The sequence below is a fragment of the Elgaria multicarinata genome, chromosome 3 (assembly GCF_023053635.1).
Source record: "Elgaria multicarinata webbii isolate HBS135686 ecotype San Diego chromosome 3, rElgMul1.1.pri, whole genome shotgun sequence".
Classification (NCBI taxonomy): Eukaryota; Metazoa; Chordata; class Lepidosauria; order Squamata; family Anguidae; genus Elgaria; species Elgaria multicarinata.
In genome coordinates, this window is record NC_086173.1 from 18,930,536 (window position 1) to 18,950,944 (window position 20,409).

Consider the following 20,409-nt stretch of genomic DNA (forward strand, 5'->3'; position numbering starts at 1 on the left):
CTCCCTTGATCTCTGCTTCCCCCCCAAACTTTTAAGCTATTTCTGACGTCAATATGTTTTCTCTTGGGTATGCACTTGTGCGCGTGTATGTGGAGGGTGCGGCTTTACCAGTCGCCTCCCACCTCCTGGCCTAGAGCGCAGCGGTGCTCCCATGGTGGAGATCGCCAGTACGAGGGAGAGGAGGTGCAGAGCTTCAGGTCAGGGAAGGGGGCCAGGCAAGACCAAGGCGTGTGGGATGGAGCAGAGTCCCAGCGATGGAATCTGTGTGCAGCCTGGCACATGGATCTGTGCGGCAGGACTACGTCCAACTCTATCCGTCTTTTACGCAGGTTACAGATGTGCGCAGATACTCAGGCTATATGCTGTGAAGTTGCTGCATCATCTGCATGCATGTGGAGGTGGCTCTGGTGTGCAGGTGTATCAATTTGTTACCATTCCCTCTCGGGCGTGTGTCCCTGTGTGTCTTACTGTTTTGTCCCTTCCTGGGACCAGTATGTGAGCATTGAGTTCCTCAGGCATGCCAATTGCTTTGAGAGCACGTTGAATGGGACATCTGCCTGATAGCACTCCAGAGGCCCTCTGTGGGTGGCAGCCCCAGGCCTTGTCTCCTGGTATAAGGTTCCAGCAATCATGGCTCTCTATTGTCAAGGCAAATCCCTCAAAGAGCAGGAACCAACCCACCTAGAGAGAGGCCCTTGCCAAACTCTCGACCTGCTGTCGCTACCTTTTGGGGTTGACTCGCAACCGCTGCAGCTCGCCCAAAGCACCTTGACACCAGATCTACAGCAGATGTCTCCCCAAAGCCTCCCCCCCCCCCCGGTCCCGCTGCCGCTGTCCTATCCAGTTGAGTTTTTTTCCTCCTGACTTTGTGATACAAATTGTGAAGCTTAAGAGCAAATCCAGAAGGACAAAGGGGGCAAGCCAACAGGTCTGGCAGAGGGTGATGGGATTTTGCAGCGAGTTCATCATTCCACTGGTGCTCCGGAAAGAGCGCCCGTGTTTTGTCAACTGGCCTAGACTTAGGTCAGGCCTGTGCTGTGCAGTGCCATGTTGGCTGTCCATCAGTGCCCCTTATAAAAACAGGAAATTATGTAATGGGGAAACAATAGCATTGGCTAGTGCCATGCATGGCCCTGTAGGGATGAAGGAGGAATTCCTTTGGGTTCTGATTTCATACAAATGTATCCAGTTTGAACCTTCCAACCCTCTACACGAACTGGAGCACACTTGCACACCGAAATCCACACTTTTTGGATGTGTACAGATAAATGTATATTAAGGAAAAGTGCATACAAAACTATATATGTTGTGGGAACGTATGCACAAAAGCCCATTGTATGGGGGAGAAGGTTGCATGCAAAAAGGGCACATGCTAGGAAAAGTGCGCTCAAAAGTGTGTATAAAGGCAGAAATGCACACGAAAATACATACAAATGGTTGTGCTGACAGGTTGGGTTTTTTTGGGGCGGGGTGGGGGAGGCAAATTTGCAATCTCCTACAGAAAGGGTCTGAAACAAGAAACCGAGCAAACCTGAAATGGACAGACTACCCCATTGCTACTGGCCTTTCTGCAGGAGAGGAGTGCGGGGACCATCAAGGATTCTAAACTTCACTGGCTCTGACTCAAGGGTGTTGGAGGACCTCTTTCAACCTGAAGGCTGAGTTCAGGTTCGGAGAAGCTCTCAGGGGTCCCATTCCAGTGGTGGGTGGGGTCAAAGGCAAAGGCGGCTGGGCCAAAAGCACCCCCAAAGAGCACCTTTTAAGTTAACGCTCTTACTGCTTGCAACTAAGCCTTAGAAGAGGCATTTCAGCCTTTTAGAATGGGGATGGGGGAATGGTCATGGGAAAGGGGCGGGACCAGGGAAAGGGGCGTGGCTACATGGGAAACTCCAGAGGACTAGAATGGTACCCAGGGAGGGCTGGGGAGGTTCTGCATGTCTGCTTTAACCCTTCTAGATATGATTTCTCTCTTGTGGCGATCTGGGAATCCTGTTGCAAAGAGCAGAGACAGGGACGTTTTCCACCTTCTTTCCTAATATTTATCTATTGATTGCATTTCTATACTGAGCGATAGCTGAATTCTAGAACTTGAGTGAATCTTCTGGGTGGCTTCTTCGGGATTGACAAGAGGGAAGAACGTCCTCACACCATGCATGATTACCTTTTGGAAGGAAGTAGGCTGAGCCTGTGGAAAGGAGGACAGGGGCTCCTGTATCTTTCACAGTTGTATAGAACAGGGAATTTCAGCAGGTGCAATTTGTATGCATGCAGCACCTGGTGAAATTCCCTCTTCATTACAACTGTGAAAGATACAGGAGCCCCTGTCCTCCTTTCCACAGGCTCAGCCTTTTGTATCTGGTCAAGAAGGCAGGGCTCCTGAAGCTTTAACTGTTGTGATGAAGACAGGATTTCATCAGGTGCTGCACGCATACAAATTACATCTCCTGAAATTCTCTTTTATATACAACCGTTAAAGATACAGGAGCCCAGGCTTCCTTTTCATATGGTCACTCTAGAAGAATGTTCATTGCTACTTTCTTGAGATGCGCTTGCTTCATGGAGGATAGGTGGGCTGTTAGCTGGAATAGTTTAATGGAACCTCCATGTTCAGCAACAATCTACCTCCAAATACACGGTGCTGGGAACAAGCAACTGGGGCAGGCCATCGCCTTCTTGCCCTGCTAGGGAATTTTGTGGAGGTATCTGGATGGCCATTTTGGGAACTTCGTGCTGGATTAGATGATGAGATGGTCTGAACCAGCAGGGTGCTGCTTATGTCCTGGTAGGATGCTTCTTGTTGCAGCTTGTGTGGCTCCCCAGCTTCTGGGAAGCCATTCAAAGTACGAGCGGAGGGCCCTGAAATTGTGCATTGACTTGGCTGCTGCCCTGATTGCGCTTCGATTGCGGCTAATGTGATTATGCTCTTGTGATTGCTGAGAACTCCTTTGGGACCTGGTGGGCAGCCTTCCTCATTATTATTAATTGGGAACATTACGTGTAGAAGGGAGGTTGTGTCCTCAGGACATGGCACTCGGTATATTTGGGCGGGGGGAATGGCAGGTGGCAGCCAAGAGTCATCTCTACCCCCCTCTGTTGCATGATATGTCAATACGCTTTTGCAAATCATAGTTAAGTCTTGACCACAGTGTCGATTCTTTGCATTCAATGAGTCTGCCTAAAGGCCCATTCTGGAAGCTGGAAGAAGATCTCATGAGACTTGATTGCTAACCTTATATGAATATAAGGCAAGCCCTGATGCTGGATCAGACCAAAGGCCTCTCTAGTCCGGCATTCTGCTTGCACAGTGGCCAACTGGCTGCCTGTAGGAAACCCACAAGTCGAACCTGAGTGCAACATCACCTTTCTGACCCATAGTCCTCAGCAACTGGCATATACAGAGGCATACTGCTTCCGATCCTGGAGGTACTGTATATGCCCTTCACTCTTGCTAGTAAGGGTGCAGCTGGGGGTGGAGGTGTCATTTCAGCTTTCAGATGGCGGAGAAAGGATTTTAGTGTGTGTGATGCTTTTCATGTGTTCATTAGGGTACAATGGATCCACGAGCTTGGAACCAGAGTATCTAAAGGCACGTCTCTTTCTGCATATACCTGCTCATACCCTTAAGTCATCTTCAGAGGCCCTTCTCCTGCTGCCCCCGCCAAAGGAAGCTACGCAGTGGCTTCAAGAGAGAGATCCTTCTCAGTGGTGGCACCCCACTTACGGAATAAACTCCCTAAAGAGGTTCGCCTGGCACCTATGGTGTTATATTTTGGGCACCAGGCAAAAAACTTTCTTTTCTCCCAGGCATTTTAGAGACCCGGTTATTGGGTGGATTAGAAATGCATTGCATTGCGCAATTTATTGTGCATACTAACTAATTAACTAATAATAAATAATGGGTCGCGTGGCAGTGACATTGTGGTGGCAGGTCTAGTCCCTGACTGAGTCATGCTCATTAGAATGCCTGTAGGGGGACCCCCCATGGGGGTGCTCCATGACCCCCCCCTAAAGTGTGTTAATAGTACCCCAATGAAAGTCTGAAGAAAGCTGCAAAGTGTGAGAAGATGCCCAGTATAGGAATCTTACACCCACTCCTGGACACATTCAAGATAAAAAGCTGTAAGAACATTGTCTGTGGCGATATTTGTACAATAACTAGGGGTGTTATTAATGGTCATACAAGCTGTGATCCTATTTCCACTTCTCTGGAAGTAAGCCCTATGAACATAGAATTGTATCCTATGGTGTCACTCTGCTATCGCAAAGCTTCTGCTACTTGCTGAAACCCTGCTTTTATCCTGCGCAAGTGTCAAATGCAGTACTTTGATTGTTTGTGCAAGCTGTTGTCCAAGCGGTTGCGCCAGGCAGTTTGCAATGTTTTGCACAAGTTGTGCAGGGTGTTGCGCAAGGCATTTCATAGAGTGTTGCACAACTTGTTATGGCTATATTAGACTTGGTGTTGTTTGCGTCAGTTGTGCTAGATCTACTAGCATTTGTGAAATCGCTGGTAGAACTCCAACTTTTGCCATCTTTTCGACAGCTTATCATTAGATATAACCCAGAACCAGCACAATTAGTAGAAGCAACACCTAGTCTAACAAAGTCGTAATGACTTGTGCAACGGTTTGCAGAGCAGCCTGTGCAATGCCTGGTCCAACAGCTCGCATGACACCTTGTACAATGCCTTGTGAAATGCCTTGTGCAACAGCTTGAATAGGAAAATCCAGTGGAGGCTGGTGGCTTTGATTTCGATGGGGCTGTGAATCCATCCTGGGTTTCAGTCAGAACCAACCAGAACTCTAACGGAACCATCCAAGGTGCTGAACACTATCCCCAAGATAGTATGCGTAAAGGAGGCTGTTGTAATGTGGCAAGAATTCAGAAATAGAAGCCTCAGTAAAGTGGCATGTTAAAAGCCTCATGTAGAAAAGCCTTAGTTACTGGCAGTAAAAGCTTCAAGCTGAAATACGCTGGTATTTTTTGGCATTAGAAGCCCTCCCTACCCCAGGCATTCACTTCTGATCTCTGCATGGCCTCTAACCGCTCCTCACTCAATACATTCAGTGGAGAAATGAAAATGGCCTCTATACATCTTCGGCTAACAATGCATAGAGCCCGTTCCCTGCCCCCTTCTGCTGAACGTGTGGAGGCTGGGGGCAGGGGCCAACGGATGCACAGAGGTCAAGGGCAGAAGGCAGGAGTCACGATTCAACTCCCCCATCCATGACTTCACTCTGCATGAAGAGTTTGAAGGTGGAGAATAGGATTACAGGCTTCAGGACTGGTCCTGCTCTGCAGCGAGATGAAGCAGCCTGCTTCAGGCTGCAGTTTAGGGGGACAGATGAAAGCAGTAACTGATGTCTGAATAGTGCCCTAGCATGGGCGTGGTGGTGATGGTGGCCATATGGAGCTCTGTTTCAGGCAGTAAAATGTCTGAGAGGCAGGGCCTGAATCTTCAACGGTGGCCACAGGCTATGACATCACAGGGCGACCTCAGAGCTGAGGTTCTAGAAGTCAGCTGAACGGCAACCTCTGGACTGGGATGTGTTGGCTGGTGTGTCTTGTTGGGCTGAGTAAGAACTTTGGTGTGGCCCTGGAGGGGTTCAGGCAGACACAAGGGCAAAGGTAGGAGCCTTAGTCACCACAGTATCACTTCTGGTGCTCTAAACTCTGCATCCCTGAAGAAAAAGCTGAGGTCTGAGTCTTACCCACAAGTAGCTGACATTTATTTGGACTTCATCCACATGAGGTGGAGTGTGTTAGGGTCAGCCATTCCCAAACTTTGTGCTGTGGTGCACCAGTGCCAACTGCCTTTCCTCCTGCCAAGTCACTGATCAGTGGTGGCACCACCTGAGGCAAAGTATAAGATCACACTGCCCCCCTCCCCATCAGTACCCCAAATTCCACACACAGAAGCCAACTGGACTGGAAGCTGAATCTTACTTCAATATGGGTGACAGGAAGAAGGCTAGCATAGGGGGTGCAGGGCAAACCACGCAGAATACACAGCATATCGCCTCTCCCTGCCTACCCCCAACATCTGATGCTTGAGGTGACTGCCCCACTCTGCCTCATGGTAGGGCCGGTCCTCATTCAGCACCGCCCTGCACGTCCGTTCTCCCTTCTGCGCTCCAGAACAAAATGTATTCTTTCCTTCCACTGGCCTGCCTCTCAGTGTTTCTTTTCTCTTTGCAGACCTCATCAGCCTGAAAGGGTCCCCTCTCCCTCCCGTTTGGCACCAGGGGTAGCAGGACCAAGCCACCACAGAGAGATGAAGGCCCTCCAGCTGCTGTTGCCCATGGTGGCCTGCCTTGCGGTGAAAGTTCGCGGCAAGATCTTCAGTCGCTGTGAGCTGGCATCGATCCTGAAACGATGGGGGATGGATGGGCATGAGGGCTACAGCTTGGCTGACTGTGAGTAGACTGTGTGTGGGTGTCTAATCCACTTATTGCATTTGGCGGGGAAGGAACAAAGCTGTTTCCTTCACTGGAACTAGTAGGACCGGCCCTGGACGAGGGCCCCAAGAGGTTTGGAGAAGACTTGGGGAATATGGGCAGAGATTAAAGTGGACCCCAAGCAGCTGATCTTCCATGTACTTTCAGGAGCTGTGCCTAGCTGCAGAAAAAGCTTTTCAGGCATAACATTATTTTACTTATTTTGTTATTTTATTTATTTTAGGCTCCCTTTAAGGGTGGAATCCTCTCAGGTTGTACATCCAGGTTGCATGTAGGTTGTACATGAGGCAGCTGGTGTAGCAGCACACTGGCTAAGGAAGTGAGCAGTGAATCGGGAAGTCTCCAGTTCGAATCTTGCCTCTGCCATGAATTCACTAAGTGGCCTTAGAGAAGCTGTGCTCTCCCTCAGCCCTCCAAGTCCCTCTCTCATCACTAGAATCTGGGATCATCCAATGAAGTTGATTGGTGGGAGATCTGAAAAAGAAGCACTTAGTTAAACTATGGCAGTACATTCTATAGGTTAACTATGCACCTCTTTTGCCACTGCCACCAGATGTAGTGACAGCAATTGTTAGACGACTTTATGAGGGACTCAGACAAATTCATGAAAGACAAGTCTATCAATGGCTCCTAGTCCTTATTTGGCTATATGCTACCTTCAGCATCAGAGGCAATACGGTGTTGCATACCAGTCGTATCCGAAGCATCTAATGTCAACAGTGTCAAAATAAATGTGTTTGTCTTTTAGCTTCATCCCATGTACCTATTTCCCTCGAATTATCCCTTATAGCGCTAAGCTGTCGCCATTGTTGTTGTTGTTGTTAGCTAAATCACACCCCAAGAGGCAGCGCTCCCAAGATCCTTTGCATACAGGGAAATGGGTTTAAGGAGGTAAATGTAAAAAATCATTAAAAAATCAATGGATGACCCAATCCAATTCAAATTTGGTATGCTTAAAGCTCTCCTTAATATCTATTACTGTGCCAATTTTGATGTCTTTATCTTTAAAACTTACGAAAATGTAAGCATTTGTTTAATTTTTCTTTAAACATGATCCTGTGCCCCCAGTGGCTGCTCGGAAAACAACAAATGATTCGCTTGAAAACTAGTAGCTAAATAAATACCTAGATTCTTTTCCCTTTATAGCACAATTAAAGCAGGATGCATGGGTGTACTTCACAGTCAAAGCAGATTATAAACTGAAAAACTTCAGAGTACTTCACAATAAAAGCAGATTATAAGCTGGAAAACTCCGGAGTCCTTTGCACGCAATTCGCAGTGATTGCACAGCTGCCACAAGATCCCACTAATCCCTAGGTCCTTTCCCAAACTTATATTTCAGTCCTGATTCCTCCCTTGTTCTACGTACGTAGACACACGTGCACACACAAACATGGAGCCAACTTTCTATCTTGCCAACTGCAAAAACCCAAGGCCTGCTGCAAATCTGGCTTTGGGCAAACAGGATTTGAAACATAATGCTAATATTTTTGCCTGCACAGCAGCAGGTACAAGACAGGAGAGTGCATGACAAATCTGATCTCTTCTTTCTGAACTAAACATCAGCACACACAGTTAATCTGTGGATGGGTTTCTCCTTTTAGGGGTCTGCTTGGCATATTTTGCGAGTAACTTCAACACGGCCACTGTGACGCTGGATTCCGATGGCAGCTCCGAATACGGCATCTTCCAGATCAACGCCCGCACCTGGTGTGCTGACCATCAGAGCCAATCAAAGAACCTATGCAGCATATCTTGTCATGGTAAGGGCTCCTGGCAGAAGACAGGGGCAAGGATGTGGCCTATGAGGTCTGGCAAGTCCAGTGATGTACAATTCCCTGGGGAAATGTGTGCAGATGCTCTGTGGTGGTCTTCCATTCCCTAGAAGGGATGGGCAGCTTTTATCCCTCCAGATGTTTTGGCCTACAACCCTAAGGCCAGGCACCCTCAATGGCCCCCACCCTCAGTGAATCTACCTTCTCACTGCCCTTCTCACCAGTTGCTCTTGCCCCTCCTCCTCCTCCTCCTAATTACCAGAAGATGTAGTGGAGGCCACCAATCTGGGTGGCTTTAAAAGGGGGTTGAATAAATTCCTGGGGGCAAAGACTCTCCATGGCTACTAGCCCTGATGGTTGTGTGCTATCTCCAGTATTTGAGGCAAAAAGCCTGTGTGCAGCAGTTGCTGGGGAACATGGGTGGGAGGGTGCTGTTGCACCATGTCCTGCTTGTTCATCCCTGGCCGATGGCTGGCTGGCCACTGTGTGAACAGAGTGCTGGACTAGATGGGCCCTCGGTCTGATCCAGCAGGGCACTCCTTATGTTCTTATTACTTGCTTGACAGTTCTTGTATTATGAGAGAGGAAGAAAGACATCTCTGTATCCACTTTCTCCACACCATGCATAATTTTGTTCACCTCTATCATGTCTCCCCTCACTCGCCTTTTCTCTAAACTAAAACACCCCCCTTCACCATCTGGCATGTTCCCAAACAACTTTCCCTTGACCCTTTCTCACCCTCCAACTACTGGCACTGACACTCCTGGACTGCAATGTTTATTCTTGGATTTGTTTTCCCCCAAAGCTTTGCTCTTGACCCCCTGCAACCTAGCTTCTGCCCTTTGCACTGTGCTGAAATATCTATATGCTGACAAATATCTATATGCTTTGTTTGGTACAAAGAGATGATCATAGAATCATAGAATCATAGAATAGCAGAGTTGGAAGGGGCCTACAAGGCCATCAAGTCCAACCCCCTGCTCAATGCAGGAATCCACCCTAAAGCATCCCTGACAGATGGTTGTCCAGCTGCCTCTTGAATGCCTCCAGTGTGGGAGAGCCCACAACCTCCCTAGGTAACTGATTCCACCGTCGCACTGCTCTAACAGGAAGTTTTTCCTGATGTCCAGCCGGAATCTGTCTTCCTTTAACTTGAGCCCATTATTCCATGTCCTGCACTCTGGGAGGATCGAGAAGAGATCCTGGCCCTCCTCTGTGTGACAACCTTTTAAGTATTTGAAGACTGCTATCATGTCTCCCGTCAATCTTCTCTTCTCCAGGCTAAACATGCCCAGTTCTTTCAGTCTCTCTTCATAGGGCTTTGTTTCTAGACCTCTGATCATCCTGGTTGCCGTCTTCTGAACACGCTCCAGCTTGTCTGCGTCCTTCTTGAATTGTGGAGCCCAGAACTGGACACAATACTCTAGATGAGGCCTAACCAGGGCCGAATAGAGAGGAACCAGTACCTCACGTGATTTGGAAGCTATACTCCTATTAATGCAGCCCAAAATAGCATTTGCCTTTCTTGCAGCCATATTGCACTGTTGGCTCATATTCAGCTTGCGATCTACAACAATTCCAAGATCTTTCTCGTTTGTAGTATTGCTGAGCCAAGTGTCCCCCATCTTGTAACTGTGCAATTGGTTACTATTCCCTAAATGTAGAACTTGGCATTTATCCCTATTAAATTTCATTCTGTTGTTTTCAGCCCAGCACTCCAGCCTATCAAGATCACTTTGAAGTTTGTTTCTGTCTTCCAGGGTATTAGCTATCCCACCCAATTTTGTGTCATCTGCAAATTTGATCAGCGTTCCCTGCACCTCCTCGTCCAAATCATTAATACAAATGTTGAAGAGCACTGGGCCCAGGACTGAGCCCTGCGGCACCCCACTCGTTGCCTCTCCCCAGTTTGAGAAGGTTCCATTGATAAGTACTCTTTGAGTCCGATTCTGTAGCCAACTGTGAATCCACCTAATAGTTGTTCCATCTAGCCCACTTTTAGCTAGTTTGTTAATCAGAATGTCATGTGGTACTTTGTCAAAAGCTTTGCTGAAGTCAAGATATATGACGTCCACAGCATTCCCACAGTCCACAAGGGAGGTTATCCTATCAAAAAATGAGATCAAATTAGTCTGACAGGATTTGTTCCTGACAAATCCATGTTGGCTTCTAGTAATCACTGCATTGATTTCAAGGTGTTTACAGATTGACTTCTTTATAATCTGCTCCAGAATTTTCCCAGGGATGGATGTCAGACTGACTGGTCTGTAGTTCCCAGGTTCCTCCTTTTTGCCCTTTTTGAAGATAGGGACAACGTTAGCCCTCCTCCAGTCGTCCGGCACCTCTCCTGTCTTCCATGATTTTGCAAAGATAATAGACAAAGGTTCTGAGAGTTCTTCTGCTAGCTCCTTCATTACTCTAGGATGCAGTTCATCGGGCCCTGGAGATTTAAACTTATTCAAGGAAATTAGGTGTTCTTTGACCATTTGTTTATCAATCTCAAACTGCAATCCTGCCCCCTCAACTTCTGCTTCACTTTTTCCAGGGGGATCATAGACCCGCTTTGGGGAGAAGACCGAGGCAAAGTAGGAATTGAGCACTTCAGCCTTTTCTTTGTCGTCTGTTATCAATTTGCCATCCTCATTAAGCAGTTGAACCACCATTTCTTTCCTCTGTCTTTTACTACTCACGTATCTGAAGAAAGCCTTTTTATTGCTTTTAGCATCCCTCGCTAATCTCAGCTTATTCACAGCTTTAGCCTTCCTGACGCCATTTCGGCACTTCTGCGCCACTTGTCTGTACTCTTCTTTTGTAGCCTTCCTTCCACTTCCTATATGTATCCCTTTTTGTTTTCAGGTCATCTCTAAGCTTTTTGTGGAGCCACATTGGTTTCTTCTGTTGTCTTCTATCTTTTCTCCTTGTTGGAATTGTTTGTAACTGTGCCTTTAAAATTTCCTTTTTTAAATACTCCCACCCATCCTGCACTCCTTTTCTCATTAGGCTCCCTTGCCACGGGACCTTACTTATTATAGTTCTGAGTTTATTAAAATCAGCTTTCCTAAAATCCAGAGTACGTGTATGGCTACGTTCGACTTTTGTCTCCTTCATAATCAAGAATTCAAGTATGACGTGGTCACTTTCCCCCAGAGTTCCCGTAACTGCCACTTTATCCACTAAGTCATCCCTATTGGTCAATAACAAGTCAAGGATTGCCGATCCTCTAGTTCCTTCCACCACTTGGATATGATGGATAGTGATAATTTCATTACAATATATAACATTGCTATTTCTTCCTTACCAACTAGATTTGTTGACTGATGACATTATTGATGACATAATTTGTCTCAAGAGAGCTGCAGCAGGTCCAGAGGGTTTGGATGCCTGGTAAGGAGCTGAATTTGTCTTTCAGTCACCCTGTGTAATTTATCCTTCCTGTATCTGTCCATCTAGCCACCTTTTCATCTTCATCTCAACAGCAGTAAGCATATGAACAAGCCCATTTTCCAATGTTCTTTTGGTGGGGTGGAAATAAATAAATTAGTGTTCTGGATTCCTAGATGGCACTCTAGGGTAGAATCCAAAGTCCTATTTAGAGTAGACTCATTGAAGTGAATGGGACTAGAGTTAGTCATGACTAGCTTTAATTTTATTCATTTCAGGGGGTGAATCAGCCTGTATTTGTCCATGAAAAGAGGAAGTGGTGCTATAAAACAACAGCACCATCTAGGGGCTGTATAATAAAACATATAGAACTCACAGATAACTGGGAGGGGTGAAGGGAGGGGAGAAGCTCATGTAAAGGGCTGAGCTTAATCCTGCAAAGAACCCGGAAGCAGAAGTTCCCGTAAAATCACAGGACAAAAGCCTTAGTGTGGAGAAGCTCAAAGAGAGGGCTTTGCAGTAAAGTATATGCAGAGGCTGGCCGAGTAAAATAGGTCTAGATTTCTTAGGCAATCAGAAAAAGACATGGATATCAGAGAAGGATCACTAAATTGAAAGGAGAAGAGAGCCTGAGGTCTGTATTGTATTGTGCGGATTGCTCACAGGTTTGAATGCTCCCCATACAAAAACGGAAACCCCTGCTTATGAAACTAGCAACACTAAGTTAGGCTAGAACCTTTCCCCCTGCACTTTCTGTGCACAGAAATGTTTTTGTATGGCAGAGTGTGCTGTTCTGTGAGTCCACAGTCTGAAGTGGTCCAGTCTGGATACAGGTTTGACACCTCACTCTCCTTAGATGCAGAAGCGAAACTGGGGTGGGCGTCTCACTGTGGTCTAGAGAACGTGTAAACAACTATGAGTAGGGAATGAGTAGTGCACAATGAATGCCTCACAAAGAAAAAGCCCTTCAAAGGGAGACATGGAACTTCAGTCCCCTCACATGTTTCTTCCTCCTGGAAACGCATAGTACACTGGTAGGTGTTATGTAGGGTGACCATATGTAAAGGAGGACAGAGCTCCTGTATCTTTAACAGTTGCATAGAAAAGGGAATTTCAGCAGGTGTCATTTGTATATATGGGGAACCTGGTGAAATTTCCTCTTCATCACAACAGTTAAAGCTGCAGGTGCTCTGCCCTCCCTCTTTTAAATCTGGTCACTCTAGTATAGTTCCTGCACTTTAACTGTTGTGACGAAGAGGGAATTTCAGCAGGTTCCCCATATATACAACAAATGACACCTGCTGAAATTCCCTTTTCTATGCAACAGTTAAAGATACAGGAGCCCTGTCCTCCTTTACATATGGTCACCCTATGTTATGCGATGTCATCTTGTGATGCATTTCCCCAACACCTTCCACCAAGGACATCGTGCATCACAGTGTTGCAGCATATGACAAACTAGCAACACCCGAAGCTGTCTTACTGAGTCAGACAATTGGTCCATCTAAGCCAGGACTGTCTGCAGTCACTTGCAGTGGCTCTCCAGGTTTGCAGAGTGGGGCGTTCCCGGGCCTACCTGGAGATGCTGAGCATTGAACCTGGGCCCTTCTGCAGACAAAGTGAGTGCTCTGCCACTGTGCTACACTACCAGGAAGAAGGGAGAATGAAAGCTCAGACCAAAGGCACTACTTGTCTTCTAGTCACCTTAGCTTTGGATTCTTTTAGAAGGCTCCTCATGGACGTGTCGTGTGTATTTCTTTCTCTTTCCCCCTAGGAATAGTTGGAGAGATCATTGCCGTCACAGAGATCTGAGTTACTGGGTTGTTGCTTGCAACCTGTGAGTCAACAGCACCAGCGATGGGATTTATCTCCTCGTAGCCAGTTTCTGCACCTGCCTGCTGTCTTCAGATGTGATGCCACAGTGCAATCTGATTGAAGCCATAACATTATTTAAAACAAATAAACCTCTTTTTTCTAGACAAGATCGTTTTTATGCTCTGTGTTAGGCTTCTAATGGCGATCAGAGAGGGATCAAGGCAGGACTGGTGTGTGTGTGTGTGGGAATAGGAAAAGGAGCCCCAGCTAGATGTGTTGGACTGTAACTCTCATCATCCCTATTCTCAACAGCCAATGGTCATGGGTCTGGAGATGATGGGCATTGAAGTCCAACACACCTGCAGCGCACCAAGTTGGGGAAGGCTGGCCTTAGGAAGAAGGCACTCGAGTGAGCTGAATGATGCACTAAGCTTGGGGCAGGGTGTGTCGGAGGTGTTCACATGCATTCATGTACTTTGCTTGATCTTTTCATCCTTCATCAGCCTGCGTTTTATGATATAGCAGACCAAGTAAACAGTAGGAGCAGGGGCAAACTAGGCATTGAATGTTTCTACACGAGGATGGTAATCGTTGTATCTACGTTCAGTTTTGTCGCAGAATTGAGATCTGAGGTCTACCCAAAATGCTTTTGCTTTCCTGCTTTTCCACCACTCAGGCCTTCTCTAAACGAGTGGTTTATAGCACACCCATGACTGGCCACTTATGGAAGTTTGGAGGTCGATTACCTGGCACTGTAATCCTCCAGTGCATTTCTTGTACTTTCCAAGGGTTTCCGCAACTTAATTTGAAACAGAAATAAACCAGTAACAAAAAGACCTGTTTTCCATTTCAGCATGAAAAGAGAAAATCCCGCTGTAAGAAGTGGCAAGCCACAGCTCCATCTTGTGGCTGTATAAAGGAAACATTTATTTATTTATTTATTTATTGCATTTTATATACCGCCCCATAGCCAAAGCTCTCTGGGTGGTTTACAAAAGTTAAAAACAGTAAACCTTAAAAACAAATATACAAAGTTTAAAAACATAAAAAGCATAAAAACAACAGTATCCTTATAAAAGCATAGAGACCTCATAGTAAAAGGGGAAAAGGGGAGGGAGGGAGGGAGAGAGAGAGAAGAGTGTGTGGGATGAAAATGGAAGCAGAAAGCCATGGTAAAGTTGAGGGATTTTCCTTAGTGTAGAAATGCTCATAATCTCTAGATGAAGCTGTGCTGTAGAGGAAAACACAAGGAGCGCTTTGAGAAATAATACCCCATTTTCTCTGTTCTAAAAAAAACACCTGGGAAACTGTCCTTAAAAAACAGAAGCAAAACTAGAGGATCACATTGTCTGAAGAGCCTGTAAGCAACCATGAGTAAGGAATCACAAGTGCACAATAAATGCCTCATGTGAAAAATGTAGGGTGACCATATGAAAAGGAGGACAGGGCTCCTGTAACTTTAACAGTTGCATAGAAAAGGGAATTTCAGCAGTTATCATTTGTATATATGAAGAACCTGTTGAAATTCCCTCTTCATCACCACAGTTAAAGCTGCAGGAGCTATACTAGACTGACCAGATGTAAAAGAGGGAAGGGCGCCTGCAGCTTTAACTGTTGTAATGAAGAGGGAATTTCACCAGATGCTGCATGCATACAAATGACACCTGCTGAAATTCCCTTTTCAATACAACTGTTAAAGATACAGGAGCTCTGTCCTCCTTTTCATATGGTCACCGTATGAAAAATTCCATTATGTTATTTATGCTTTTTTTTAAAAAAAGGATTGTTAAACTGGCCACTTTAACTTGAAGAAAAAGGAGTTGTTGGACTCTGATCTGGATTGGGCCCCACACCTATTTTCTACTAAACATTGTCCCCTCCCCGGTTGCTATTTCTCCCTAGAGGTGCTGTTCGCAATAATAGATTTTTGGCAGAAAACTGGTGCGTGTTCTGATCCAGATTGGGAGCGTATTCCAGATCAGGGCCCCTGCTTTTTCTTCAAATGAAAGTGGCAAACCTAAGCACACTATTTATTTACTTACTTAGGGCTTTTCTACATGATGAAGTTCTATGAGCTTCTCTTTGGTGCTTCTCTATAGTACTCTGGACTTTTCTGCTGTGCGCCAGAGTTCAGCCCACAGCTTGTCTGCCATGCTCTGGTGCTAGACCTGGGCCTTGTCTACTGGGCTCTGGGAGATAAAGAGCTTTTCTACATGAGGTTGTTAATCTCTGTATCTACTTTCGGTTTCCTCGCAGAGTTGAGAGCTGAGCACTACACAAAGAGCTTTTCCTTTCTTCCTCTACATCACCTCTAGGTGGTGCTGTGCTATAGCAGGCTATCACAATTGCACAAGTAGGTAAAAGACTTTTCTTTTGCTTTTAGAAATAATACCTCATTTTCTCTGCTCTAAAAAAACCCTGGGAAAGTGCTCTTAAAAAACAGAAGCAAAACTGGAAGATCATGACATCATCTAAAGAATCCCTAAACAACTGTGAGTAAGGAATCTTGAGCACATAATGCCTCATGTAGAAAAGCTCCAAATTCTGGATGGTAGAACTTTGCACTGCCAGTGAGGAAAACTATTTTGGATTGCTCCCTGGTCTAAAAATTGTCCACAATGTTTTTTGTTTTTTTAAACTTATCAACAAGAAGGATATGCTAAAGTTTTTTCCTTGATTTGCTACTTTGGGATATGTAGTGATATTTTCCACATAGGAGAATAGTGTTCCTGGTTCTCAAGCTTTGGCCTGTCATCTCCTAGAATCCAGCCCCATCTCCAGGTCTTTGAACCAACATAGCTTCGATCTTCAGGCTGTTTGCATTATAGGAGCTAAAAGAGTGATTTGTTCACTCACAGAAGATTGTGGGTCCAGTACATGATGTTGTCAACATCCAGGATGTCTCTCACGCTAGCTCCGGGGTATCTAGCTTTTTTTTAAAAAAAAACACATGGCGATAATGTGGTATTATCTGGGATATCGCAGGATCTCTCCACCACTAGATGCCGTTCTCATTAAACACAACACAACCTTTCCAAGAAGGGAAATTTACAATTTAAATTACATGGTCGCATTTAAAGGAGTGCATAATGATAGTGGGAAGACTGCGAGGATGAAATCCCCGATAAGGGCGTGTGTAGAGAAGGTCTAGGCCTCCCAACACACAGTGCACATGTGTTGGATGTATAGGTTAAACAGGTGGCACATTGAGGGCAGTTTTTACACCAGGGAGCATTCTAAAAATAGTGTTCCTCAATGGCAGTGCAAAGTTGTACCATCTGGAATGGTATCCTATCTCCGTCTACCACCTCGTTCTGCTGCTGGGCTCAGCAGCATCTATTGGTGAAATGATCTCACAGAGAGTTAGTTGTAGGTTCTAGAATTTCACGGATATTCTGCAGAAGAGGAGGGGCTGGAGCCCCATGGCAGCAGCAGGCTCTGTGCAAAAGTAACCGAGGCCTTGGCCTCTCCAGCTCTGCTTTCCCGCGTAAGCTTCCTGCTGCTGTCACCAGCCTGGCAGGATCTCATCCTCATCTAACAGACCGTGAGCTCACTACGGGGTGATTGGGACTCCTGAGTTACAACAGTAAGCACCCTGTAGCACCTGTGCTGCCTACTTTAAGGGGAAGAGTCAATCATGATTCTACCACTCTTAAGAAGAAAGTATCAAAGCTCTTAAAATACACTGGGGGCTGGGGGTGCTGTCTATATGCAAGGAAAGTCCTGGGGTGGGTGCACAGTGGTGCTGCATCAATTATACGATGCAGCACTCACCTCACACCCATTCTCTTCGAAGCTGTGAAGAGAAAAGTTGGAGATTTACCCTGACTTTTTTTTCTCCAGAGCGAGGTGAGTACGGCATATACCCATCTATCCTCACTCTGGAGTCGCAGCAGAGGCAGATGGCAGGGGATGGGCCCGCCTGCCAGATACCCCATGCTTTTGCTGCTGCATCCGGATTAGCTGCCGCCACCTTGAAGCAGCAAAAGTGTGGGGTTTTGCTTATTGTGACAGCAACCCGCTGCCTTATAGTTTTGATCCAGGCTCTGTCTTCCACAGGAGGGAGGGACCTTCCGCAACAAGGAGGGATCTGCTCATAGAAGACCCCTCCGCATAATTTGGGGGGATCCCCTTCCACCTCACCCCATTCAGCAGGGCCTTGACTCTCTGTGTAGCATTTTCAGGGCTGGAGGGGCTGCTGCGGGAAGGAAGGGGCGGGGAGTCCACTTCTGTACAGTGGCAGTAGGTGGCCATTTGCCTGGTAGGGCGGAAGACAGAGCAGATGTCCACAGTTCGATTGAGATTGCCAGAGGAGGAGAGAAGAGAATGTGTGGCACTCAACACCTGGGCATATACATAGTTGTGGGGGGGATCTCTCTGCCACAAGGGGTGGGGAGCAGGGGGCAGGTCATTTCCCCCACTTGCTCCCCAATATAGAACCGTCTCTGCTTCTGAAAGTGCCATTGATCCAGTGTAATCTGGATCCAACCTACTGTTGGTTGGTTGGGTGACCATTTAATATGGAAGATGACCAAGATTATGTGTTCAAGTCTTGTTGCACCTTCCCACACCCACCCCTCTGCCTACGACGTCCCTTCCTCTTCCTAGAGAAAGTTCCATGATGCGGGGGGAAGTCTCTGTCAAGGTACCTTTAGGGAGACTCCTGAAATGGCAAAAGGTGCTGCACAAACTGGGGATTTCCTCACCTTAATCCCAACTTTTGGGATGCCCCGTACACAGTGCAAATGGCAGGGCAGTGGGCCCCTTGCTAGGTGTTGGAGCCCCAGCGGATGCCCAGTCTCACCAACCTGTGGTGCTGCCCACATGTCCATTCTACTGAAATATGAAACAGTTGCGACAAAGGTCCCATCAAAAGAACTGGGAACTGGTCCAAGGAGAACGGGCCCGGGGTGATACAGGATCACAGACCTCATTCCACAGTTGGTTTCTTTATTATTAATATGATTACTCCTATAATTTCTTTGATTATTAATGCATCTATTACAAATATTTATATTTATTAAAATGAATGCTCAAGGCAATGGCCTGTTTAAACAGCATGTTCAAACCGAAAATAAAATAGCAGAAAACCCTCGTTTAGCTCTGGGGCTGCAGCTTGTGGCTGGGATATCTGTCTGGGTTTGTAGCTTTCATGTTGCAAAAGAAAAACAAAATAGAACTGTGCTCTTTTTTTCATGCGGGGATGTAAGGAGAGAGAAAGAAAAAATGCAGGCATTATTCTGCCTAATTGTAAAGGCCAAATTTGGTGGCAGGGAGTGAGCAATTTATAGCATGCTTGTTACTGGCCACTCACGGATGCTCGCGGGTCCTTTTGATGACACCGTCCACCTCCCAGTCCTTCTGCTCTTTTTTCCGTCCAAAAATAAGACCCAGGAAAGCTGGATTTATTTATTTTTTTACTATATTGATACCTGCCACCATTTCCTGCTGTGTGCAGGAGAAGCAGCGGGATAAAAACGCCCACTGAATGGGCCACGAGGTTGTTGCTGCTTACGCTTTCTTCCCTGTCTGAAGAAAGAGGAAGCTGTCTCGTCCCTATTGTGGGAAAGAAGCAGTAGGCAAAGCGTGGGTAGGGAAACGAGACCCCCTCTGTCCTCCACCCCAGTCTGATGTGGCTCTGGTTCTGGGAACCCAGCTTCCCATCTAAGAGCTCTCAAGGCAGCAAGGGAAGGAGGTGATTTGCCACAGACAGGCCATCAGGGTGGTGCCTAACCCTGTCCTAGGTTCTGGTTTCCTCCAGCAATCTTGTCCCATAGGTGCAGCCCTAGAAAAGAGAAAAGCAGTGGAGAAAAGCAGCTAGTGGGAAAAGAGGGTTGCAGGAGGGAAAACAGTGGGAGGCGGAAGGGTTATGCATCCCCTTCCCACCTGTCACTTTGCTGCTGCAATTCCCTGTTTTTGATGCCCTCCGCTGATCTTGATGCTGTTTGAGCTCTAAGAGTCTAGGGCCATTTCTACAGGAGGCATTTATCATGCACTTCTGATTGGTCACTAACGGAAGTTCACGGGTCTTATACATGACATCCTCCTCCTCCAGGGCGCCTCCCGTTCTTTGCAAACTTTATCGCACTGTTTTTCATGACGCCAAAGGTAGGGTGACCATATGAAAAGGAGGACCGGGCTCCTGTATCTTTCACAGTTGCATAGAAAAGGGAATTTCAGCAGGTGTCATTTGTAGATATGGGGAAACTGGTGAAATGCCCTCTTCATCACAACAGTTAAAGTGCAGGAGCTATACTAGAGTGACAGGGCACCTGCAGCTTTAACTGTTCTACTGAGGAGGGAATTTCACCAGGTGTGACATGCATACAAATGACACCTGCTGAAATTCCCTTTTCAATACAACTGTTAAAGATACAGGAACCCTGTTCTTTTCATATGGTCACCCTACCAAAAGGCTGGCATTTTTCCTTCTCCAGCAATGAACCTTTTTAACTCTATAGTGTACTGATGTCACGGTGGATTAACACAAATAATACTGTTGGCTTTATAATGAAACATAGACCTTGCCAAGGGGAAAAAAATGAAGGAAAAATGTCATGGAAAGGACCTGATTTAATCCCACAAGGAGTCTGGAAGCAGAAGCCCCAGTAAAGTTGCAGGATTTAGGCCAAAATCCTCCTAGACCAAAGAGAACATTTGCACTGGAATGAGGTTGGGTGTGGAGAGAGCAGTGTATTGGTGATGTCACTGGTTCTAGCCAATAACGACTCTATAGCTGGTTCACACTGAACTATGCTGAAAAGGTGTCCAGAGCTTAACAGGACTCCTTTGGGAGGGCAGAGAAGGTGCTTTCAACCACTTCCATTGCACTTAAAACGTTGTTGTCCCTCTTGGCCTTTGGTTGAACCAGCCGACCTGTCTCTCTGCCTCTTTCCTAAAGAAGGCAGCTACAACAGCCACCAAACTTGCTTTGATTTAGGTGTCATCTTCTTCTCGCATCACTCGTCACGTGGCCGAGACT

The 20,409-nt window shown here is 46.4% G+C and overlaps 1 protein-coding gene across 1 annotated transcript; it reads left to right on the forward strand.

Moving 5' to 3' along the window:
• The first annotated feature begins 6,244 nt into the window (after positions 1–6,244).
• On the forward strand, positions 6,245–13,507 carry LOC134396568 (lysozyme C, milk isozyme-like). Its single transcript, XM_063123086.1, has 4 exons — positions 6,245–6,413; positions 8,060–8,218; positions 11,537–11,615; positions 13,387–13,507. Exons 1-4 carry the CDS (start codon positions 6,272–6,274, stop codon positions 13,451–13,453), a joined length of 447 nt encoding a protein of 148 aa, XP_062979156.1. The 5' UTR covers positions 6,245–6,271; the 3' UTR covers positions 13,454–13,507.
• The last annotated feature ends 6,902 nt before the right edge of the window (positions 13,508–20,409 follow it).

Coding starts and splice junctions, on each gene's coding strand:
- LOC134396568 (XM_063123086.1), top strand. CDS start 6,272: ATGAAGGCCCTCCAGCTGCTGTTGCCCATGGTGGCCTGCCTTGCGGTG. Junction 6,414..8,059: donor GGGCTACAGCTTGGCTGACT/GTGAGTAGACTG, acceptor TTCTCCTTTTAG/GGGTCTGCTTGGCATATTTT. Junction 8,219..11,536: donor ATGCAGCATATCTTGTCATG/GTAAGGGCTCCT, acceptor CTTACCAACTAG/ATTTGTTGACTGATGACATT.